This window comes from Thamnophis elegans, chromosome 5, assembly GCF_009769535.1.
Source record: "Thamnophis elegans isolate rThaEle1 chromosome 5, rThaEle1.pri, whole genome shotgun sequence".
NCBI lineage: Eukaryota > Metazoa > Chordata > Lepidosauria > Squamata > Colubridae > Thamnophis > Thamnophis elegans.
The window spans coordinates 12,232,241-12,253,625 of NC_045545.1; the positions used below are offsets into that span (position 1 = coordinate 12,232,241).

The window sequence follows — 21,385 nt, forward strand, 5'->3', positions numbered from 1 at the left end:
TGCCAGCTACATTAATTGTGAACTACAAACACAGTATCTACTGTATTTATTATGTGAAGTAAATTTGGTAAAAGTTTTGCATATAAAAAGTGATCGAGTAGTCACATTTGTATTATCTTTCTTCATTTGTGAGATGTAGGGGTTTTTTAAGAAATATTTTTATTTTTTAGAAAAAGTAAAAATTCCATATTGTTTTTTTTAAAAAAACACCCCTACTCATTCGTCATTTAGGTGATCCACATCTGATGGTTTTGTGTAAAGGTTTGCTCCCCTGGTTTTTATTTCAAAAATGAGTGTTTCTAAATAGTTGCCATTTTGTGGCCTCTTTAGACCTGTACCAAATATGTAGAAACTGGAATTATATGGCTCAGGCTTAGGAATATTTTCTTCTCTACTCTCAAAGTTTTAGCTTGATTCTTCCATTCCTTTTCTATATTTTTGTAATGAGTAAAAGTTATTTTTAAAAAATTAAACTTAGAACTATGTTTAATTCAAATGTTATGTGTTGCTACTTGCTACAATGTTTAACTGTATTATACAACTAATAATTATACAGTAGTTGTGAAAAAAATTAAAAATATTACAGTATACAATATGAATGATCCTCCCCCTCAAAACAGGAAAGCAAGCTCTGTAATGAGCAAGCTGAAATTATTTTAGAAATAAATATAAACTCGTCCATGGCATAGAAATTATATCTATATCTATATATATTTGAGGAGGAGTGGTCTGGTTGTGTGGTCTCGATGCTCTGAGACCGCAGCCCATACTTTTGCCGCTGGATGGACCTAAACCGTCCCGAAGAGACGGTGAACAGAAAGAATACATCTTGCTGATCTCAGGGATATCGCAAAATCCCTGAAAGAAGCAAGAGAAGTTCTTCAAACTGGCGGTAAAAAAATCCAGCCAAGGCTGACGAAGTCGGGGCGGCTCCAAAACAGAAGGATACAGAAAGAGAAAGTGTTTCCAGCTGGTGAGGAACTTTTACTGTTTTAAAAAGAGACTGCCCATAAAAACTTAAAAAATAATTTAAATTGAAGAATAGAAGAGACTAGCGGCGGAATTAAATTTGGAATGGTTTTGGACAGTGGTTATCTTACTTTTTAAATGCTATCTTCATGGATGGAATTTATGCAAGCCTTTTGAAATGGATGGATTAAGTTTTCTTCTTCTACCTTCTCTCTATGATTCTCTGTAATCTATAGGCTAAAGTTTTCCTCTTTCATTGCTGTGGGTATTTTTCTAATTCATTTAAAGGTTGGACTTCTTTTTCTAACTTGAAATACAAAAAAGATACAAAAGGAAAATTTTTAACAGTGTTAGCGCTGCTCGGAGGTTTTTGTTCTTTCACGGATTGTTTTTGACTTGGCACCATAAGGTTTTACTGCTTGGCTACAAAGGGTGATAAGAAGGGAAACACACAGATGGCCCTTTGTGAAACAACATCCTTTGTGAATCTATGCTTTAATCTTATTAACCTTCCAAGCTAGAGCAGCTGTGTTTGTTAGAATGGCAAATTTGCAAAAGATACTTTCAGAAATACAGAAATTATCAAATATATATGAAAGAATAGATGAAAAGCTGGAATACTTAGAGCACATAACAATAAAATATGATGAAAAAACTGAGGATGTTTATCAAATGCAAGACAGGGTGATTGAAACGCAAAAAACCAAAGTGGAAAATGAATATAAAGAGATTAAACCTGCTGATATTGATCGTAATTGGTTTGTTCCTGAAAATAGAAAGAATAGAATACTGAAAGAGGAAGTAAATGGTAAGGAAATCTATTCCAGAGGGCAGGATATAGAAGAAGAAAAAATTTATGGATTCAAAGAAAGAAATTCTACTAGCAAAGGTATTGATAACACTGCTGACAATCAAAGACAAGTTGAATAAGGAAACAGAAAGAGGGCATCAAGTTTATATGAGAGATCTTACAAGCAAGGAGTTGCTAAGAGAAGTCCATACAAAGCTGATCAAGATGATTAGAGGATTGGTACCACAAATGGCAGAAGATATGAAATTGTTTTGTTATTGGAAAGATACAGGTTGATAGATGGAAGAATATAATTTAAAACTAGTTAAACCTAGTGAAATTTATTGATAATAGATATAGCTTAAATAAATAACTGATAATGTTACTAATGTATACGATGTGTAGTGTTATGATGAGTATAATTGGATATGAATATTGAATGGTACCCATGTAAGGAAGATTAGCAATCCCTTTGGATTACACATAAAGGATAATAATAATAATAATAATAATAATAATAATAATAATAGCTGCTGTAAAAAAATCACGCAGACTGATTATAAATTGCGGCACAATTCAGTAGCACAAATGATCCATTGGAATTTGTGCAAAAATTATAATATTAAAACAGCAACAAACTGGTGGGAACATCAGCCTGAAAAAGTCACCGAAAATCAGATGGTCAAGATCTTGTGGGATTTCCGTATACAAACCGACAAAATACTGGCGCATAATAGACCAGACATCACACTGGTTGAGAAAAATAAGGTGACAATCATAGACATCGTAATACCAGGTGATAGCAGGGTCGCCGAGAAGGAACATGAAAAAATCGCAAGATACCAGGACTTAAAAATCGAAATTCAACGACTATGGCACAAACCAGCAGTGATAATTCCAGTGGTAATTGGCACACTGGGTGCTATTCCAAAAGTACTGGAATTACATTTAAAACAGTTAAAAATTGACAAAATCACCATCAGTCAAATGCAAAAAGCCGCACTGCTTGGATCTGCACGCATATTACGAAAATACGTAAAATACGGGCCCGACTAGTAACCAAATCCAGCGAAACAACTGGCCGCTGTGATACAATTGTATAATAATAATAATAATAATAATAATAATAATAATAATAATAATAATGAACTAAGTTAGATACAATTAAAGTTTTGATTATTAGGTGGGAAATGTTATGATATAGGATATAGTCAAATAAAGGAGGGATAAGAATAACAATGCATATATAGATATGAGTATAACATAAGGAAACTGAATGTAAACTTTAAACAGTGATTTGGAAAGGAGGATTAGAAAAGTTTGTTATTAAATATTATGGATGTTTAGCTAGAACAGGACATAAGGATTTACTGTTAGTGGAGGATTTTAGAAATAGTAATTGAAAGATCAGTATGTGGTTTTGTATTTAACTTTGGTATATTTTATGATGAAGGTCGTTTAAACAATTATAGTCAAATGAAAATGGAGATATAATGATGGTGACATGTATAAATATTTGAGTTAAAATACTTAAGTTAATATGAACTATGTTTGTTGACTGTGGAAGAGATGCATGGAAGTTTTTTTGTAACCAACTGATACAGTTTCTATAGCATGTAAAGAAGGATGATGTATTTGTTTTAAATTAAAAAATATATTAAAAAAAGAAATTATATAGATTTTATTGATTGTAAATTAATTCTGTAATTTTAAACATTTATTCAATTGGCAAGGTTGACACATTTAAGTTTCTAAATCTTTTCCCCCTGGCTGTTGATATCTGTATCAATAAGCAATTATTACTGCTTGCTTATTAATACTGGCTTAGCATATCTTACATCTCCTGCAATAATTTCAGAGCAGACTTTTCAAATAACAATACTCAATGTTTATAACATTGGAACTGTGTATTGGAAATGCTTCACACATTCTATCTCATTATCAATATAAGATTATAACCATGCTGTAATATCTTATCTTTAATTAGTTTCCACTACACACAAGGAGCTTTTTTGGATTTAGTATAACCGTATCAGTTGTGTAAAAATGTTGAGTTGTCTAGGAACACATAAATCAGATTTCTCTGACATGAAATTTGTGGAAATCTAGTCCAAACTATCTGTATAGTACCAGACTGGGGAAAACAAAACTGAAGGGTTTAGAAAAATAACCTTGTTTTTAATATCCTAGAGCTCAAGGCATTAATCCCTGTGCTACAATTATTTGTACCGGATGAAAATGTGGGGGGAAAAAACATATTCAATCATCTGAGATTCAATCATCTCAAACTCCTTTTATGATTTGAAGTGGGAATAGTCAAGATTTAGGTTCAGTGAGTTAGATGAGGCTATATGAATTGCCAGCCAACTTTTATAGCTGAGTGGTAGTAGAATTCTCATATCTTTGTGGAATTTTCTAAGTGGAAATGAGTGGAGTGTTGACTTACAGAATTTAATTATGTACCTTGCTGTACAGTACATGAAGTGGAGACCAATGGGATATTTATGGGTTTATATGTATGTCACAAGCATAATCCACTATTTATAAAGCATTATCATCTAAGCTCACTTCAAAAACTTGCTTCAATATAACTGAGCAAGCGGCAGAGAAACGTTTTTTGTTCCCTTCAGTATAAATCTATGAGCCATCCTCTGAGAATAGCAGTACGAATGTGGTATGGTATCATCATAACAATTTGCGAACAATGCAACCACACACCTACACAATTCCACTCCTGACCCCAGAAACCAGTGAAAATAGAAATTTCATCTCTAAAGACTCAAAATATTAGTTGGCATTGATGAAAAAAGAACCTATCAAACTTAAACTGTGCTCATCTGTAGAAGGAAGCAATAAAACAATGCCTGTAAAAAAGCTGACCATCAGGGACAAGGATTCTAATGGATTATATGGAACAAGTTAAGAATACTTCAAAAAAATGGACCAAACCCTTAAGTTATCCTAATCCTAAAAAAACAGTATCTAAAACCTGTACGATTATTTCATTATCTATCTAGATCTCATTTCCTCCTGTAATAAACATTCAATTAGTCTGTAGTGTTCCAAATTTGGCTCCTGTATTTTTTAAAGTACAGTTGAACTTAAAAATGTATGCATCCATATAAACATCATTTTGACCATTAATATTCACTTGTGATACAATTACTATGTCAACTACCACAATGAAGATCATCAACAGATCTCTCTACAATTTCCTTCAAAAGGACACTGTTGGGATACTGTAGTTTACAATACTTTCATTATAGCAACATAATAGTTCCATAGGAAGGGAGGAAAGTGGACCCAGGGAACATTCAACATATTGTAAAAGAAATAAACAATTTTCCACACTAAGGGGAGAATACAGCTATATGGCACCAAGCATACATCTTGCCATAAGTAAGTTGGATTTCAAGTTTCATCCTCAGTGATATTCCAAAAGAAGTCTCTACCAAGTTTTTTAACCATAAAAATATGGTAGCCATATTGCTTTGTTCCTGCACTTGCTCAAATCAATTTCCTGTAGCAAAGTTATCAATTGTAGTTCAAGAGAGACATACATGCGTCCTGTTTGATAATTGCCAGTCACCTTCATTTTCTCCAAAAAGAGGAATTGTTAATTACTGTATGCTCTTTTAACACTACATGTTTTTCTATAAAATAAATATCATACATTCCAATAATAGTTATGTGTAGCCTTATTTTTAAGCAATTTAAAAATTTATTGAAAGTTTTCCGAACAAAAAAAGATACAAAAACAAGTCAGAGAAAACAAATCTACATGCTGCTACTTATAAATAAATTCATAAACAGTTGCATCAAAACTTTCCTGCAAATTCAAACATAAATAGGTACATGTCTAGGATTTAAAATACCGTTGGCACACATCTTGACATAATCACTGTGAATTTCTTATTTGAAGCTACTAAATGCAGAATGATACAAGAAAAAATTGGTAGCACGACTTTTTTTTGCATTCCTATTTTAATTTATTGAGCATCCAGGAAGGTATGACTAAGTGATAAGTAAGAATACACTAAGCCAAGAGTTTTTCCCCACACAGAATTCTTCCTAAGATATCAAGAAAAACCAAAAATGGCTGCAAATGCTTTTTAGAAACATCCACTTAAATGATTTTACCTGCAAATAAATTTTATTTAGAATTGGATTGTTCATGCTTGACCAATATAATAGTTATCATATGGAAATATTGCAAAATATTTACTTGCAGAGGGAGGGAGAGAAAAAGAGAGGAGTCCTGTATCAAACAGATACCTTAATGATGGGTTTCCAGTTCAAGAATTGTCCACTCCCCATGTGGGGAAGAACAATCTTCTGAAGAAAAACTTGCCACGGTGATACTTGCTGAAGAATCATCCAGTGGAGATATTAATTCAGTCCACTTACTGAAAGTGTCAAACTGTGCTTTACCCTGAGGTTGTGAAGTGTCTCGCGCCAGAAATAGTGTTTGGTTGATGAGATACTGTGCTAAGTTAAGGTCTTCGGGAACAGAATTTTTGATGTCCAAGTTTGATTCCTGGTCAGATAGCAATTGCCTGAGAAGAGTCCAGTCCTGTTCGGCAAACTGGTGGTCTTCAAAATCCATATCTAGAAAATTCACTTCAGACTCCATGCTCTGCTCAAAAGCTTCTCCAACATCCATCTCGTATATTGGAGAAAGGGTTTTTGGAAGCCGATGCTCATACATGCAGGTTTGTGTCAATCTGTCACAATCATCTATGTCTCCTGAAATAATTCATAATACTACACATTGTAAAAATTGTACAAGTTTTCACTTTCTTTGTAGCGCTTCTGTACAGGTTACTTAATTCAGTGCAGGAGGACAATTACAAACCAATAAGAAATAAGAAGAAAATGTAATTGCATACAAAGTTCACAAAAGATTGTAACTTTTAAGTTACGTATTTTAAGAAAAGTTAATGAAACAAAATATGGCTTATACATAAAGTTACCATTGGCAATTAACAATATACTGTACCTTCAGAATTAGAAAAAATTCTAATACAGAAAGAGGTAAGTCGTGTAAACCAACATTTAATGCACATGGATTTCTAAACCACTGAAGCTGCAACTTAAAATAGGAAGAAATAGAGTATAAAGAGGAAAGTGGAACAAAAGAAAAGGAGAAAGGAAAGAGAAGGAAGACATGTTCACCGAGAACAATGACTTCAGCCAAGTCATCTTCAAAGGTGACAAAAACAAATATTTCCCCTGCTCCCATAAGCTTAGACTTAAAAGTAGTATACTGTACATGCAAAGGATAGCTGCAAGCAAGAACAAGCAAGCAAACAAAAAGAAGAGTTACAACTTGGTCAATTTTATCATTCAGAACACAAATTGTTTTAAATGCTTTGATACACGGAAATGTAAAAAAAAAAAACATTCAGGTGCACTTTGTGTATTGGGATATTGAGCTGAATTCCTGTTTCAAGAAACAGAAAAACTAGACAAGAAGTTAGCTAACTATATGAAGCAAGCATAGTACATTTAGATATATTTGTTGGTTTCTAAAGCATAGTCTTTCTCTTTCTTAAAAACTGTTCTCCTAGCTAGCATAATTTTAAGAATATCCTGAAAGTATTTCAGGTTGAAGACTAGTTTCCTCTGAAGTCCATGTTAAAACAACAGTACAAGACTAATCCCCAACTTTGTGCAAAACAGAAACTGTAGTAATCAATATATCTATTCAGCTTAACAATGCGGAACACTTTAAATTAACAAATTTATTGCACATCCCACTTTAATAGATTATATATATATATGTGTAAGTATATTTATGAATCATAGTTTTTCAAACAAATGGATATATGAGCTGCTAATGTCCTTTTGAAAAAAAAAATAGGCTCAAGAATAGAACCGCAGCCTGCTCTTTATTTTATCCAAGATCACATTACCAACTACCCACCAGAACTGCAAGCTACAACATATTCTTGACTATTCAGAATATGAATTGTATAGGTGTCTGCATAAAATTCCCAAGGGATTTACTAGAATTGAAACTCAGTCCCAGCATAAACTCTAATATTCCATTAATACTTAATATTTCAAGGAATTTAACTTTTTTTAATTTTTATTTCTGTACATTACCTGCAAGTAAAGCAGTGTCAGTGTATTCAGGGGATGCTGACTCTTTCATGGTATCTTCCTGAGCCAGGAAGTGAGTCTTATAAGGATCAACAGGTTTTGTAGAGCTGTTCTGTAAGTCAGTATTATCACGTTGATGAAGATCCAAGTGACAAGGTCTTCCTTGGGTTTTTGTATCATTGTCTAAAAGTTTATTGCACTGAAAGCCATTACTTCCTTCACACTTGACTTCTGCGGAAAGTTGGCCGTCCCCTATTTTCTCAGCTCTCTCCATGCATGTTTGCTCTGTAACTGAAGTAACTGGAGTATCTTTTAGTGTTTGATCACTGTCCTGAGGATCTACAAAGGGCTTTTCATTTTTGTCATCCCCCTTGCAATCCAGGAACCCGTCCTCAATGTCCAGTGAGTATCTTGAATAGAACGTTTTGCTGTGAGGCTCGTGGGAAACGCTGTCAAACACATCAGAAGGTGTTGCAGCATCCAGAGTACATTGCAGAGGAGTATGAACCTCTACACCATCATCAGATCCCAGTTCTTCACATTCATCCACTGACAGTAAAACGGAGCGCTTAAAATTTTTCGTGGCAGAGAATTCTTGACTTTCAATATCATTTTCCGTCGCATCATCAAATGCTAGATTCACTATCCCATGGAACTGCTGAACAGGAACTTCCGGTGGAGGCATTTTGTCCGCAGCATTTTCATTTTCAGACTTTTCCTCCTCGGTCTCATCCGCCGAAGAGGAGACCTGATCAGCTTCTTGAGGAAATTGTGTGGTGGCAAAATTAGTATTACCACCACTGGATCTACTTTGTCGTTCTCCACCCTGACGCAACCATGTTGTTTCAGGCTTTTTTCTAGGGATTTCCTCATCACTTGTTGATATTACCCGAAAGAGTTCAGAGTTTTCTTTTTTCATTTTTACTTCTATTCTTAGGCTTGTATCATACATTTTTAGTTCTTCAGGTGTACTTGTATCACTACTGCTTCTGCCAAGGAAATCATGGCATAGCATGGTGCTGCATTTTGAAATTCCCCTTTCATTTGATCCCTCATCATCCTGAGATCCTCCTGCGTCATAATCTTCGGATCTTGGCTTTATATCGTCCGATGATGTTGTTGCACTGCCAGTATCTGATTCAGGACTTTCTTTTGGATCAAGTCTGCTGGAACTTATATTCCATTGATCGGTAAAAGGAGCTTCTGAATTTTCATGACTTTCTGGAGTTTCTGTAGTGTCAGTATCTTTAGACGAGCATTTTTCTGCCGCTTGCTCTACGTAAGATTTTGAAGCAGGCTCTGATTCCACTGTAGCCAACTGCGAATCAGTCAAGGCAGACTTATCAGACAGTTCATCAGCACTTTCAGAATCTATCAAAAAGGTTTTTAAAGTAGAGGATTTTTTCTCTTCCTGTTCAGAGTTTGAACCATCGGATGAGCCATTCACCTGGCTAATATCCTTTTCGGCTTCCAAGGTATCAAAAGAGACAACTGATTTTCCTTGTACCAAATGGTTCTCATTTTTTCTTAAAGTTTCTAAGGAATTCTGGCAAGCAACAGACTCCGGAAGTGTTTTGCATTTTTCCATTTCATTTAAAGTCAAATGTGTAGCATTTTGGTTAATGTTTCCACGTGCAACACTCTCCTGACATTGAATAGGATGCAATTCAAGGGTACATTGCTCCATCTTTTTATTTATGGGAGATTTATCATCCTCATTTTTATGAGTTTGTTTGGCTGCCTCATCATGCTTCATTGACATGTTCCGCTCTGACATGCAAGAAGGTCCCAAATCTCTCTTGAAGGCCATTTCTTCAAGGGGAATATTTTTTCCCAAAATAGGTGTATTCTGCCTTTGTAATTCAGGTAAAGATGTTTCACTATCATTTTTGTCCTCTGGATTGAATTTAGGATCGCCACATGGTTGATCTTCCAAACTAGGGTGTTCAAGTTTAAGATCTGAATTCTTTTGCTCTTCTCCATGTATGTTCTTTGGAAGTAATGATTCACTTCTGGGAGGTTTCTGTCCTGATGGAAGTTTTAGAACACTAACTGTTTTCTGTTTTTGTTCCTTATTGTTTGTCATTTCAGTTTTCTTTGAATGAGTTTGGGTTTTGGTGGTTACTATTTTTGCAGTAGATTTAACTGAGGTTGCTTGTGAAGATTTAGCTTTTTTCTTCAGGGAAGTTAATGTCATATCTTGTGTCATACCATTCTCTTCATTCTGTTTTGGAGAAAGAGCAGCCTTAAGTGGATTTGACAAATCTCCCTGTAGACCTAAAAAGGCAACATATTAGACTTATGTTACATTCCATTCATCAAAGTTTATTATTAAGACAACCCCATATATCAAAAGAACCAATAAATTATCAGCTGGCAAAAACAGTAATATTTTATGTTCCTCCTTCAAAAAGGGGGAAAAGAGACAAAGACCAGGAAAAAAAGGATGTTCAAACAGACAAAGCAAATCAATATTTCATTTTCAAAAGAATTAGCAGGCACTGGGCCAAAATATAGGCATGATTAATAATTATCTTTTTTGAGGTATATATACATTCTGCTTTATAAATCCTAATATAAAGATTCCAGTTGAGAAGCCACCAGGGCTAAAAGCTATTGTTTCAATAGTTTCTTTTTATCAGTGAGTTTGTAAGAAAAAAGACAGAGAGGATGGATGTGAGAAGGTAAAGTATTCCAGATGATGTCTATAGCAATGGGCTAAATCATCTCGCACCATGAGATGACCAGCAATGGCATTTTAGGGACTATGAAGAGTAGAATGCATTTAAGGCAGTAGGATATTGGGAGCAAACTCCTTGGGGATCCAAGAGAGAAAAAAATGGAATTTGCTTTGGCCCAGCATTTTGATGATTCCCAAATAATCTTGTAAGAAACCAAACCACTGAACAGATGTTTGAAATTAAATTAATAATTCAAGTACTACAGTCGTCACATTAAAATACATTTTTTAAAAAAATATATGTAAATATACATAATTATTTTTACATGAATAGGTTTTGTTACAATTTTCTCTTATTTATTGGTTGTGCACTTAGCCTCCTATGTAATGAAATGTACATTCTTACAGACTTGAGAATATACGACTATGACTCTATCCATAATTATTATGCTTTGCCGCATAGAATGCAGTTGTCATGAAATCCATTGTGCCACCTATTCACAATCTCCCTAACTTTCTTAGTAGGTTCCAATACAACAGCCTGCTACCTTGGAATGGATCTCCTTAGTTTTTAACTAAGAATTTTACGCACACAAAATATACATAACATTGTCCATTCAGTTGTTAGACCATTGTGAACAAAAATTCCAAAATAGAAAACATAGTCAAATCATAGTCAACTTAAATTTACCTTGATTTTTTGTAGCATTAGCTATATTCTTTGTCTTCTGCTGAGGTACAGAACTGCCAGCTTCATTTGCCCTTTTCTTCACAACTGCTTGTGGTATGTGTTCATTGTTGCCTTTCCCAGTACATTTCTTTGTAACACTGAAATTATCAGACACTTTGTTTTATTTGCAAGTTTAAAGACTGGGAAACTTTGGCCTTCTGATTATTGTCAAACTATAGTCCCTAACCAAATGCCTGACTAAATTTTGAGAGCTCAGCACCCTTTATATTTTAATATTATAAATGAGAAAGGAGTTCATAAATCTGCATTTAAAGAGAGGATCCATACAGCCATTGATTTTGTGCTCTGGCTATATGTAAAGAGAGTTATTATTATTTTTTTAGTTTAAACATGACTGAAACAGAAAATTTGGAATTAAACACATGTTTCTACTAGGTAAACTTGATGCGATTTATTTTCAGTAGGGATTTAAAAGCACATGAAAAACAAATAACGTACCTGTTCGTTGGACTATTAGCCTCAAGCTCATTAACGTGTTTTTTGGAAAGGGCTCCATTAGTCATCTTCGTACCAGATTTTGTTTTCAAAGCTACATAATAAATAATAAAAAACAGAATTCAGGAAGCAATGAGCATTTGCTAAAAGTGTATGTATTTTAGCATATGTTTGTGCGTGCGCGCAAAAGTATTTGCATGTGTACATTCTTATTTACTTAATAAACTGTCGTTCATGTCAAGATATGGGACTATGGAGGACCATATACTTCTTGTATAAATGTGTATAAACAAGCTTTAAACCTTTTCTTATTCATGTTACAAACACTGATTATCCAAAAATCCTTCTAGCATTGAAGTTATTCCTATTTAATAATATCTAATAATGATTAAGATTTTTTTTTAAAATCCTCATATTATTCATTTGATTGATATAACAAGAAAAAAATATTTTAACTCTAATCAAAAGTATGTTCATGCAGCTTCCAATCTGTCTGTATTTCCTAAGAGGCCATCTATATTTACCATTGCCATTTTTCTTTTTTACTTGTGAATTAAACATAAAACAAATGCGATAATTACAACCTCTTCACAGAGCTGTGATGGTGAACCTATGGCATGCGTGCCACAGGTGGCACACGGAGCCATTTGTTAGGGCAAGCAAGGCACTGCCCTGTCAGCTGGCCAGAGCCCATGCACGCACTGGCCAACTGACTTCACCCTTCTTTTGAGGCCGTTTTTCGCCCTCCAGATACTTCCTTTAAGCCTCCGGAGCATGAAAAAACGGCCCTATGTGCAAACCGGAAGTTCAGGAACAGACTTCCGGTTTGGCCATAGGGCCATTTTCACCCTCCGGAGACTTCAGGGGCCTTCAGGAGGCTTTCCTGAAGGCTCCGGAAGTCGAAAATTGGCCCTACGGACAAACCGGAAGTCATTATTCCCGAACTTCTGGGTTCTCCGTAGGTCTGTTTTTTGCCCTCCAGAGCCTTCAGGGAAGGTCCTGAGGCCTCCGGAGGGCATCCGGGGTGGGGGGAGGCTGTTTTCACCCTCCACAGGCTCCTAGAAAGCCTCTGGAGCCTGGGGAGGGCAAAAAACCCGTGCCAAATGCGGTGGGGGCAGGGTGTTTGCTGGTTGTGCGGGCATGAGCGTTGGGTGTGTGTGTCCCTCACATAGCATTACGGGTATGGCATGCCCGCACATAACCCCCCTGTGCTCCCCCCACTTTTGGCACAGGAGCCAAAAAGGTTTCACCATCACTGTCATAGAGGAATAAGAAAAGAAAATAATTTCAGTGTAGCACTGCAGCAAATTAAAAGGGACTCTACCTGATTGCTTTTTGCTCTCATCTCCTTTTTCCTCTTTGGCGTCATCTTTTTCAATGGACATCCGCAGATCTGGACTTGAACTGTTTGATTTGCTTAGAGTATCTGTGCTCACGAGAGAAGGAGATTCCTTTCCAACTGATTTCTTCACAGGTTTTGCTTTAATTTGTACGTTTGAGATTCCTGCAAATACTTTGGGGCGGGCACCTGTCGTTTTACCTTCTTGGTTTTTTGACATTTTGCTGCTTCCTGCATTTTTGTGCCCGCTAGAAGGTAAGGGCCGGTCAGAATCTTGTTTGGCCAACAGTGTTTCATTCTTAGCATTCCCATTATTTTCAACTTTGGGCTTTATAACAGCTCTAGCCTTTGGTGAAGGCATTTTCTCTCCTATTTTGGATTCCTTCATCAGCTTACAAACTGCTTTTTTGCTGTCTTTCCCCTTTAAGTCATCATGCTTCAAAGCTTTATTATTGCTATTCCGATTGGTAGCTGAGGTCTGTCCAGATGCTCCTAATGCATCAGATTTCATTTTATCCTGATTAGCAGAGGGATCACCACAAGGGTTTTCCTTTTTACTTGCTTCCCAAGCAGTCTGTTTTAGAGCACAAGAACCACCAAAGCATCGGCTTAACTGAAGGAGAAGGGAGGAGAAAAATATAATAAGTGATCCAAAGTCTGGGAGGATCACTGTTAATTGCCATTAAAAAAACCATTTACACATTTCAGCATGAATCATAATCACAGTATATTCTTATTTTTTGAAAAATTCTGTATTTAATATGCAATGAATTATTTTGCAAAAATTTACAATATACCGTATATACTCGAGTATAGGCCGACCCGAATATAAGCCGAGGCACCTAATTTTACCACAAAAAAAACTGGAAAAGTTATTGACTCGAGTATAAGCCTAGGGTGGGAAATGCAGCAGCTACCGGTAAATTTCAAAAATAAAAATAGATACCAATAATGTTTTTGAATATTTATTTCAAAGAAAAACAGTAAACTAGCGGTGTATTCAATGAAATACTTCACTCACCTCATGATGCTGACGTCCCGCTGTGATGATGATGTCCCGTGCAGCCGCGGGAGCGATGTCCCGCCTCCTATGACACACGGCACAGTGATTCCTATCATTGGATCACTGTACCAGAGGAGGTGGGACATCGCTATGTGGCTGCTTGCCATAACAAGGAGGAGGTGGGACATCGTTGCAGAGCGGCAGGAGGGGGAGGAAGGGGAATCGTAAGACAGCCCTGCATTACATTAGAACGTGAGGAGGGGGGATGGTGCGGTGTGCGCTGCGCGGCAAACTGACACAGAGGGAGGGGAAACTCACAGGGGCACTGGGCCATTCACGAGTGTCACCCAGCGGCATGGCCCCGCCCCTTTTTCTCCTCCATTTCGGGCAAATTTTTCACTGACTCGAGTATAAGCCGAGGCGGCTTTTTTCAGCCCAAAATGTGGGCTGAAAAACTAGGCTTATACTCGAGTATATACAGTAATACTATATATTATAACATATGTATAAAAATTCATTCAGCCCTATTTTAAAATAAACTTTGACTACAAGAACACAACTAATCAGTCTTTCCATTAGAGTTCTCAGTAGAGAACTGGTTCATAAACGGAAAGTAAATCCATATCAAGAATTCTGTATTTAAATCTGGAGTCTCTTTTCAATGTTGAAATGTATTTTTCTTCTTCTGTCTCCTATGTTCAAAAGGAAGAACATGAGGTCCTCTGGATGCTGTTGAATTACATATTCCAGCAGTTCCAGTTAGCCTGGCTAATGATTAAAGATTACGCGAGATGCTGTTCAAACTTATTTGGAAGACACAAAGTCGCCATCCCTGTTAGAAGAAACTATACAATAATTCCATGTCTAAAATGCAAAAAACTACTGAAGGGATACTAGTGCACTGTCAAGATGAATGTTTTTGAAAGGAACAGGTAGAATCCCCCCCCCTCCACAAAATAAAGCACTAGCTTTAGGTCACCCTCATTTACGCTCTACATGGGGTTGCCCTTGAAGTGCATCCGGCGACTGCAGTTAGTCCAGAATGCAGCCGCGCGAGTGATAGTGGGCGCACCGCAATTCGCCCACATTACACCCATCCTCCGCGAGCTGCACTGGCTACCTGTCGATCTCCGGGTGCGCTTCAGGGTATTGATGACCACCTTTAAAGCACTCCATGGTAGTGGATCTGGGTACTTGAGAGACCGCCTTCTGCCGATTACCTCCCTTCGACCGATTAGATCGCACAGACTGGGCCTCCTCCGGATTCCATCTGCCAGTCAATGTCGACTGGCGACTACACGGAGGAGAGCCTTTTCTGTTGCAGCTCCGACCCTGTGGAACGATCTCCCCGTTGAGATCCGTACCCTCACCACCATCCAGACCTTCCGCACGGCCCTTAAGACCTGGCTCTCCCAGCAGGCCTGGGGATAAGTTCCTAAATTACCCGCCCGAGTGTTGACTGTTGAATGCAAGTTGTGTTTTATTAATTATTTAGTTTACTCACTGTTTGTCTTTTATTATTGCACCCCCTTCCCTGTGGTTGTAAGCCGCCCTGAGTCCCCTCAGGGAGAAGGGCGGCCTATAAATCTTAATAAATGTCTAAATGTCTAAATTTACCAAATATTTCTGTTCTAAGTTAAATGATTAACAAATGTAATCAACTACATAGCTCGGTATATTTTCCCCTCTCTCTTCATGCATATATTGAGTTCGATTCCCTTGCAAGAATATCTCTCAAAAGATGGATGACATCACAGGTAAGTAATGGCATGAATGAAGGGAATAAGCTCCATTTGCTAGCTATCATACCATTTACTCTGCAACTGAGAGTACTGCTGAGAGTTACTCAGCAGTAGTCTGAAGATGCAGCAAGAGAGTATGCAATAAATTTCTGCTATCTGATATATTGTGAGGTTGAATCTCAACATGATGCAATGAAATATTTCTCTGAGCATGGAAGTCAATAGATAGATATTTGCTTGTTAAAGTTACACAATAATTATATCCGCCTCAAAGCCATGTTCAACTTCCCAAATAATCACACATCATGTTTGAAAAACATATACAAATGTTTACGTACAGAAATGTGAATATCTTGAAAAATGTGAGGTGTTTTTTTTACCTGAGAACTACTGAATATGGGCTTATTGGTAGGTCTTCTGTCATCTCCTTTGTCAACAGCAGCTGCATAAGAAAAGGACATCTTTTTTTAAGGATATATTTAGAGAAAAGTGATGGAGGAAACCAAAGCTTTAAGAATTTTCTTCTTCAGCAGAAGAAGGACATATACACTTTTTAAAGTGCAAATTAATAAGAAACAAGTCATCCCAAACCTGGAGATTACAACAATGGGAATAATAAACACCACCAAATGCCTACCCTAGGTTCTTGGGAATGACTTAATGGGTAGATAAAAATGTCAAATCCAATTTAAATATCTGGCCAGTTGTACGATAAACAATAATGGATAATTATAAGTTTATAAGAAAGAAAAAATCCTAGTTAGTAGACATCGAAGTGCATGGAAACAGCAGAATAGAAGAGAAAGAACGGGAGAAAATCACAAAATAGAAAAATAATGACAAAATAGAAGTAGAACAACTAGTAAAATAAAACAAAGAGAAGAGTATCAATAGTAGTAGGTGCTTTGGGTGCTATTCCAAAACATCTGGAACATCACTTGAACACCATCAACATTGACAAAATCATCATCAGTCAATTGCAAAAGGCAGCTTTATTTGGAAACAACTTATATCCTGCAATAATACTGCTAAAACCATCAAATAAATTCTGCCTATCCCAAGGTTTTGGGGAGGATTGAACAGGTGGATAAAAATGCCAGTCTAAACATTTGGCTTATTGTGCAACCAACCACAATAATCATTGTTTTGATTTATACATCTTTAAATAATGTACACCCCCTGCTCTTTCCACATACAAAGTTTATTGCATGTTGCCAACTTATTTCACGTTTTTAATTTAAAAAAAGAAGGCTTTCCTCTTATATTGATACAGTAATATGCAATAAAATTATCTATGCTTTTAAGCGTAACTGAAAATGAAATACTGTTAGTAAGCAAGTCCAGTCTTCAGACAGTATATGAAATTATGAAATTTTCAGATGGAAATTGATTGAAACTCTCTGAGAAGGCACCCAAAATCAGAACTGATCAGAACTGATGAAGCTTCTTGGATGAGAAGTGAAATGTTTTCTTCTTTCTCAAAGAAGAAGTCCAGTTGCCTTTTCAACAAAAAAAGGCACCTTTTAAGACAACCATGACTTGGATGACCTGTGAGAATCTCCACAGATATTACACAAATTAAATTTCTGCAATGCAACAGCTTACATAACCTATACTAGAAAAATGCAGACTGAGGAATATACTGTATATATAACATCCTTTGCCAAAATCCTATTTTTATCTATTCCAAAGAATTCTACAAAGCATACAGTTCTACCAACCTATTTATCGTTGCCTGCAACTATTATTTATATATTTTATGAATATAAAACCTGTAAGAGTCAGCTGCATTCCCACCCTGCAGCGAACCTCTGATTTCCTAAGGGATGGCATGAGGCTGAAAATGGCACCTGGGGTGGCTTTTTTATTTCCTTAAGGGAATAAGAGTGTATGTTGCATATGCTGCATGAAATATAAATTAAAAAACATGTTCCAGTGGGAACCAATATCATGCACCAAGTAGTGTTGGAGGCAGCATTTAAGCTTCCTAGTCTAATCTTTTTTAATGTATGGGCACTGAAAAGGAATCTGAAGTAATCCCTAAATGGTGTATTTTTAAATTGCATGCTTCTTTAAAAGTTTATGTACCCATTCAAATAGCTCACATAGAAAAATAGGTCCTGCTCTGATTGTACAAAACAGGCATGCAATTACACAAAATGGAACATTTTTTAAAATCTCTCTGGATATTGTAATCAACCTGCAGTAATTAATGCTGTAGACTTTTTCAAGCAAAAAATCATCTGGATAGTTATCACAGCTGCAGTTTGGGTTTCCCAAATTTATCACAATATACTCTAATTAATCATATCAAGGAAAGATAGGAATTCTGGTCAAAATATATGCATGGGTTTATATGTATATATTAGAAAGCATTATTTAGAATGACATCATCTAACAACCCAATAAAATTGTATTTTTGGACATGACTGATCTGATTTCGATTTCCAGAAAGAAAGAAAAAAAGCTTAATATTCAAAGCTCGTAAATAACACTTTACAATGCAGGATATTGTGATAAGAATCACACCAAAAATTATTCATTTATATTACATGGCCATTTTATGTTTTTCTATGGAAATTCTTTACAGTAAGCTATAATCCTGAGCATGTATCCACTTCACCATACTAAAGAAATTACGTGACAACAGCAAAAATATTCAGGGATGCCCTGAAGCCATTTTCAATTATTTCATCTGCAAGATTTTATTCTATACATTTGAAAACAAAGGAGTCGAGGGGGGGGGGAGGAATGAGGGGGGTAGCAGAGAAAAGTGGGGAGGAGAGCAGAACAAGACTTCTTTTGTTTAGCTTCAAATTGTGCTGCTTAAATGTTTAAAGGCCACTCTGCAGCTTCTTTGATGAATCTTCCACAGCAGTCAGACAGAATCGTATCATCATATCAATCACGAATTCAAGGGACCCTTCATTTTCGACACAAATGAGATCGGCTGCTAAGCAAGGCATAGAACTCACATTAACACACACACACCCAACTACCCCAATCATGAAAGAAATGTATAAAATTCTATCATTCCTACGTACTTAACCATCCTAATGAATTACTTTTAATCATTCTAAATGCAAAGAAAAAGACAGCCTACCTATTCATAAGGCTTCCGTATAGCTGCATAATAACGTTCGTTCACAATAGGGAGGTGCAATCAGCTTGGCTTCCATACTTAAAGCGGTCTGTTTATTTTAATTGTTTATTTTTCACAATTCTTACATAATAATCGGGAAGCAGAAGGCTCATCAACAATTCCAGTTAACATTAATTACCAGCTCCGTATACCAGCTTCTCTATAATAAAGGCTCAGCTGTCATGCAAAGCCCTCAGCTCCAGCGATAGCTTGCCTACCTGCTTGTATTCGCTCCTGATCGGCTGCCTTAAGCAGTTTCCAGCCCTCTGTATGTCGAACGGCAAAAAATGACTGGAGCAGAAAGACCCACAGTTTATCACGCAGAGCCTGGATCCTGCACAGAAACCCCTATGAAAAAAAAATCAGCAGCTGGGAAAAAACCTTATTGTCATAGCAACCAGTCATTATTTCCTATAGAAGGTACTTGCTCCTTCAACTGGCTTAGATATTAATTGCTTAGCAATCATTTAGATATTACGATTGCTGAACAGATGTCGAGCTTTGCAGAGGCCAATTGTCCTGCATCATAATTTTGCTCTGCTTGAAGCCAAGCCACTCCCACAGATGCTGTAGCTCAAAAAAAAAATCACACCTACCTACTACTCTCCCCACTCTTCCAATTTTACACACAAATCTCTTTATAGCTTTGTACCCTTGGCTTTGTTACTACAAGGTCAAATCCTCTAGGGCCCAATAAAGCATCTGGTCAAATTTTCACTCCTGCTAAATTAGTAAACAACAGAAGAAATCTGCAACAGTATGGAGAATTTATATGTATATGTATATGTGTGTGTGTCTGTGTGTGTGTTTGTGTGTGTGTTTGTATGTATGTGTGTGTGTATGTTTTAAAATATGCCACCTGTCCATTGGGTCCCTATTGCAAAAATATGGTAATTTAATAAAGGTAATAAAGTTTTGTAAATATATATATTTTTAGTAGAAAGCCCCTAAGAATCTTTGTTTCCACGGCTGAAAAATAATTATCACAAATATTCAGTTTCCAGAATATGAAACCAAGGGAATGAGCAATTGCCTGAATAATAATTCCTTATTTTTTATATTGCTGATTGCTATTCACAGATAGAAGCAGTGCTATCACTAGAATATAATTTCATAGAAAGAAAGGCTCCCACTGGCCTGATCAATGTTCTATTTAATTTGCTACTATCTCTCTGGACTGTGATCCTCAACTCTAATTTTAGAGAATATCCATTGAGTTATTGATGGCTCAAATCTTTCATCTCCCACATTTTGAAGCTGCACTTTTACAGCATGTGCACATACATTTAAAGAGATTACAGCAGGGGGGGGGGGAGGATGAAAACACCAATTCCTGTGATTTAGAGCGAATTAATCCCATTTTATTTTTTAAAAAGCACATGAAGACAGATGTATAAGCAAGCCTGCTTAAATCCGAATGCAAGCGCTAATGATTTCAGCTATCTTCAGGACTAGTTTAGTTTATTCTAGTTTATTGTGTTTGTACGCCGCCCACTCCCGGAAGACTCCGGGCGGCTTACAATATTTAGGATGATTACTTTAAGCAGCAAAACGTCTCTTGTCCTACAAATTCCAATTGTTAGGGGCAGCCAGATGATTGTTCATTGTACTTTAGTAATTAAAATAGGACTCGGAAGCACATCATTATTAGTTCTAACTTTTAATGCTTCTAAGAGTTTCAGGTCCTCAGTTTCCTTTTAAGGATCCCACCCTTATTTTTTCTCAATGTGGTAGCTCTTCCAAAAGCTAAAGAGGTCAGGCTAAAGAGAAATTGTAGTATTGTAAAGATGAAGCATGCAGGAACAAAGAGTGAAGAAGGTGAATTAAGAAAAGAGCAACGAATGAGGAGAACTAAAGGACTACAGAGAATGGGTGGACAGCACAATCTGGAATGTAAACCTAGATCCTTAGTAGGGTTCCACCACAAATGCGCAAACGACAAAAGCGCGCCTGACTAAACCGCGGTGACAAAACCGTGCCGACAAAACCGCGCTGACGAATGAGCGCTGAAGCGCGCCGACAACAGCGCGGCAACAGAAGCGCGCTGTAACCTAACCCTAAAAATAACCCTAAACCTAAACCTAAACCTAACCCTTACCTTAACTTAAATCGCGCTTCTGTCGGCGCGCTGTTGTCGGCGCGCTTTTGACGTTCGCGCTTTTGTCGGGTCACGCCTTAGTAGACCAATCCTCAACCCATGCTCTGGTTAAGGTGAAGGAGCACAAACACTGGCCCCTTATTGAATTCTTAACAGTGGCAAGTACTGAAGAGATCTACTGTTGGTAACTGGATGTGGGCCAGGAACTGGCAGCTATGTATGGCCTATTCACAGGCATTTGAGCCCCCCCCCCTCCGCCCAGCACTCATCATGGAAGTACTTTTCTCTCAGGCACAAGAGTAAAGCAAAGCTTTCACAAGGGATCATCATC

The 21,385-nt window shown here is 36.7% G+C and overlaps 1 protein-coding gene across 3 annotated transcripts in view; it reads right to left on the minus strand.

The window, feature by feature from the left end:
- Nucleotides 1-5,814: 5,814 nt before the first annotated feature.
- The window catches only part of BTBD8 (BTB domain containing 8), a 47,167-nt gene continuing 31,596 nt past the window's right edge, over nt 5,815-21,385 (minus strand). For 2 of the 3 annotated variants that reach the window (XM_032218270.1, XM_032218272.1), the window contains 7 exons: nt 19,175-19,304; nt 16,195-16,256; nt 13,055-13,682; nt 11,734-11,824; nt 11,236-11,372; nt 7,868-10,141; nt 5,815-6,505 (listed from right to left, as the gene is read on the minus strand). In XM_032218270.1, the coding sequence (XP_032074161.1) occupies nt 6,036-6,505; nt 7,868-10,141; nt 11,236-11,372; nt 11,734-11,824; nt 13,055-13,682; nt 16,195-16,256; nt 19,175-19,304 (3,792 nt within the window). In that variant the 3' untranslated portion in view covers nt 5,815-6,035. Of the gene's footprint in view, nt 7,045-7,867; nt 10,142-11,235; nt 11,373-11,733; nt 11,825-13,054; nt 13,683-16,194; nt 16,257-19,174; nt 19,305-21,385 lie in introns of all 3 variants that reach the window. The other variant, XM_032218271.1, reaches the window with a different exon arrangement.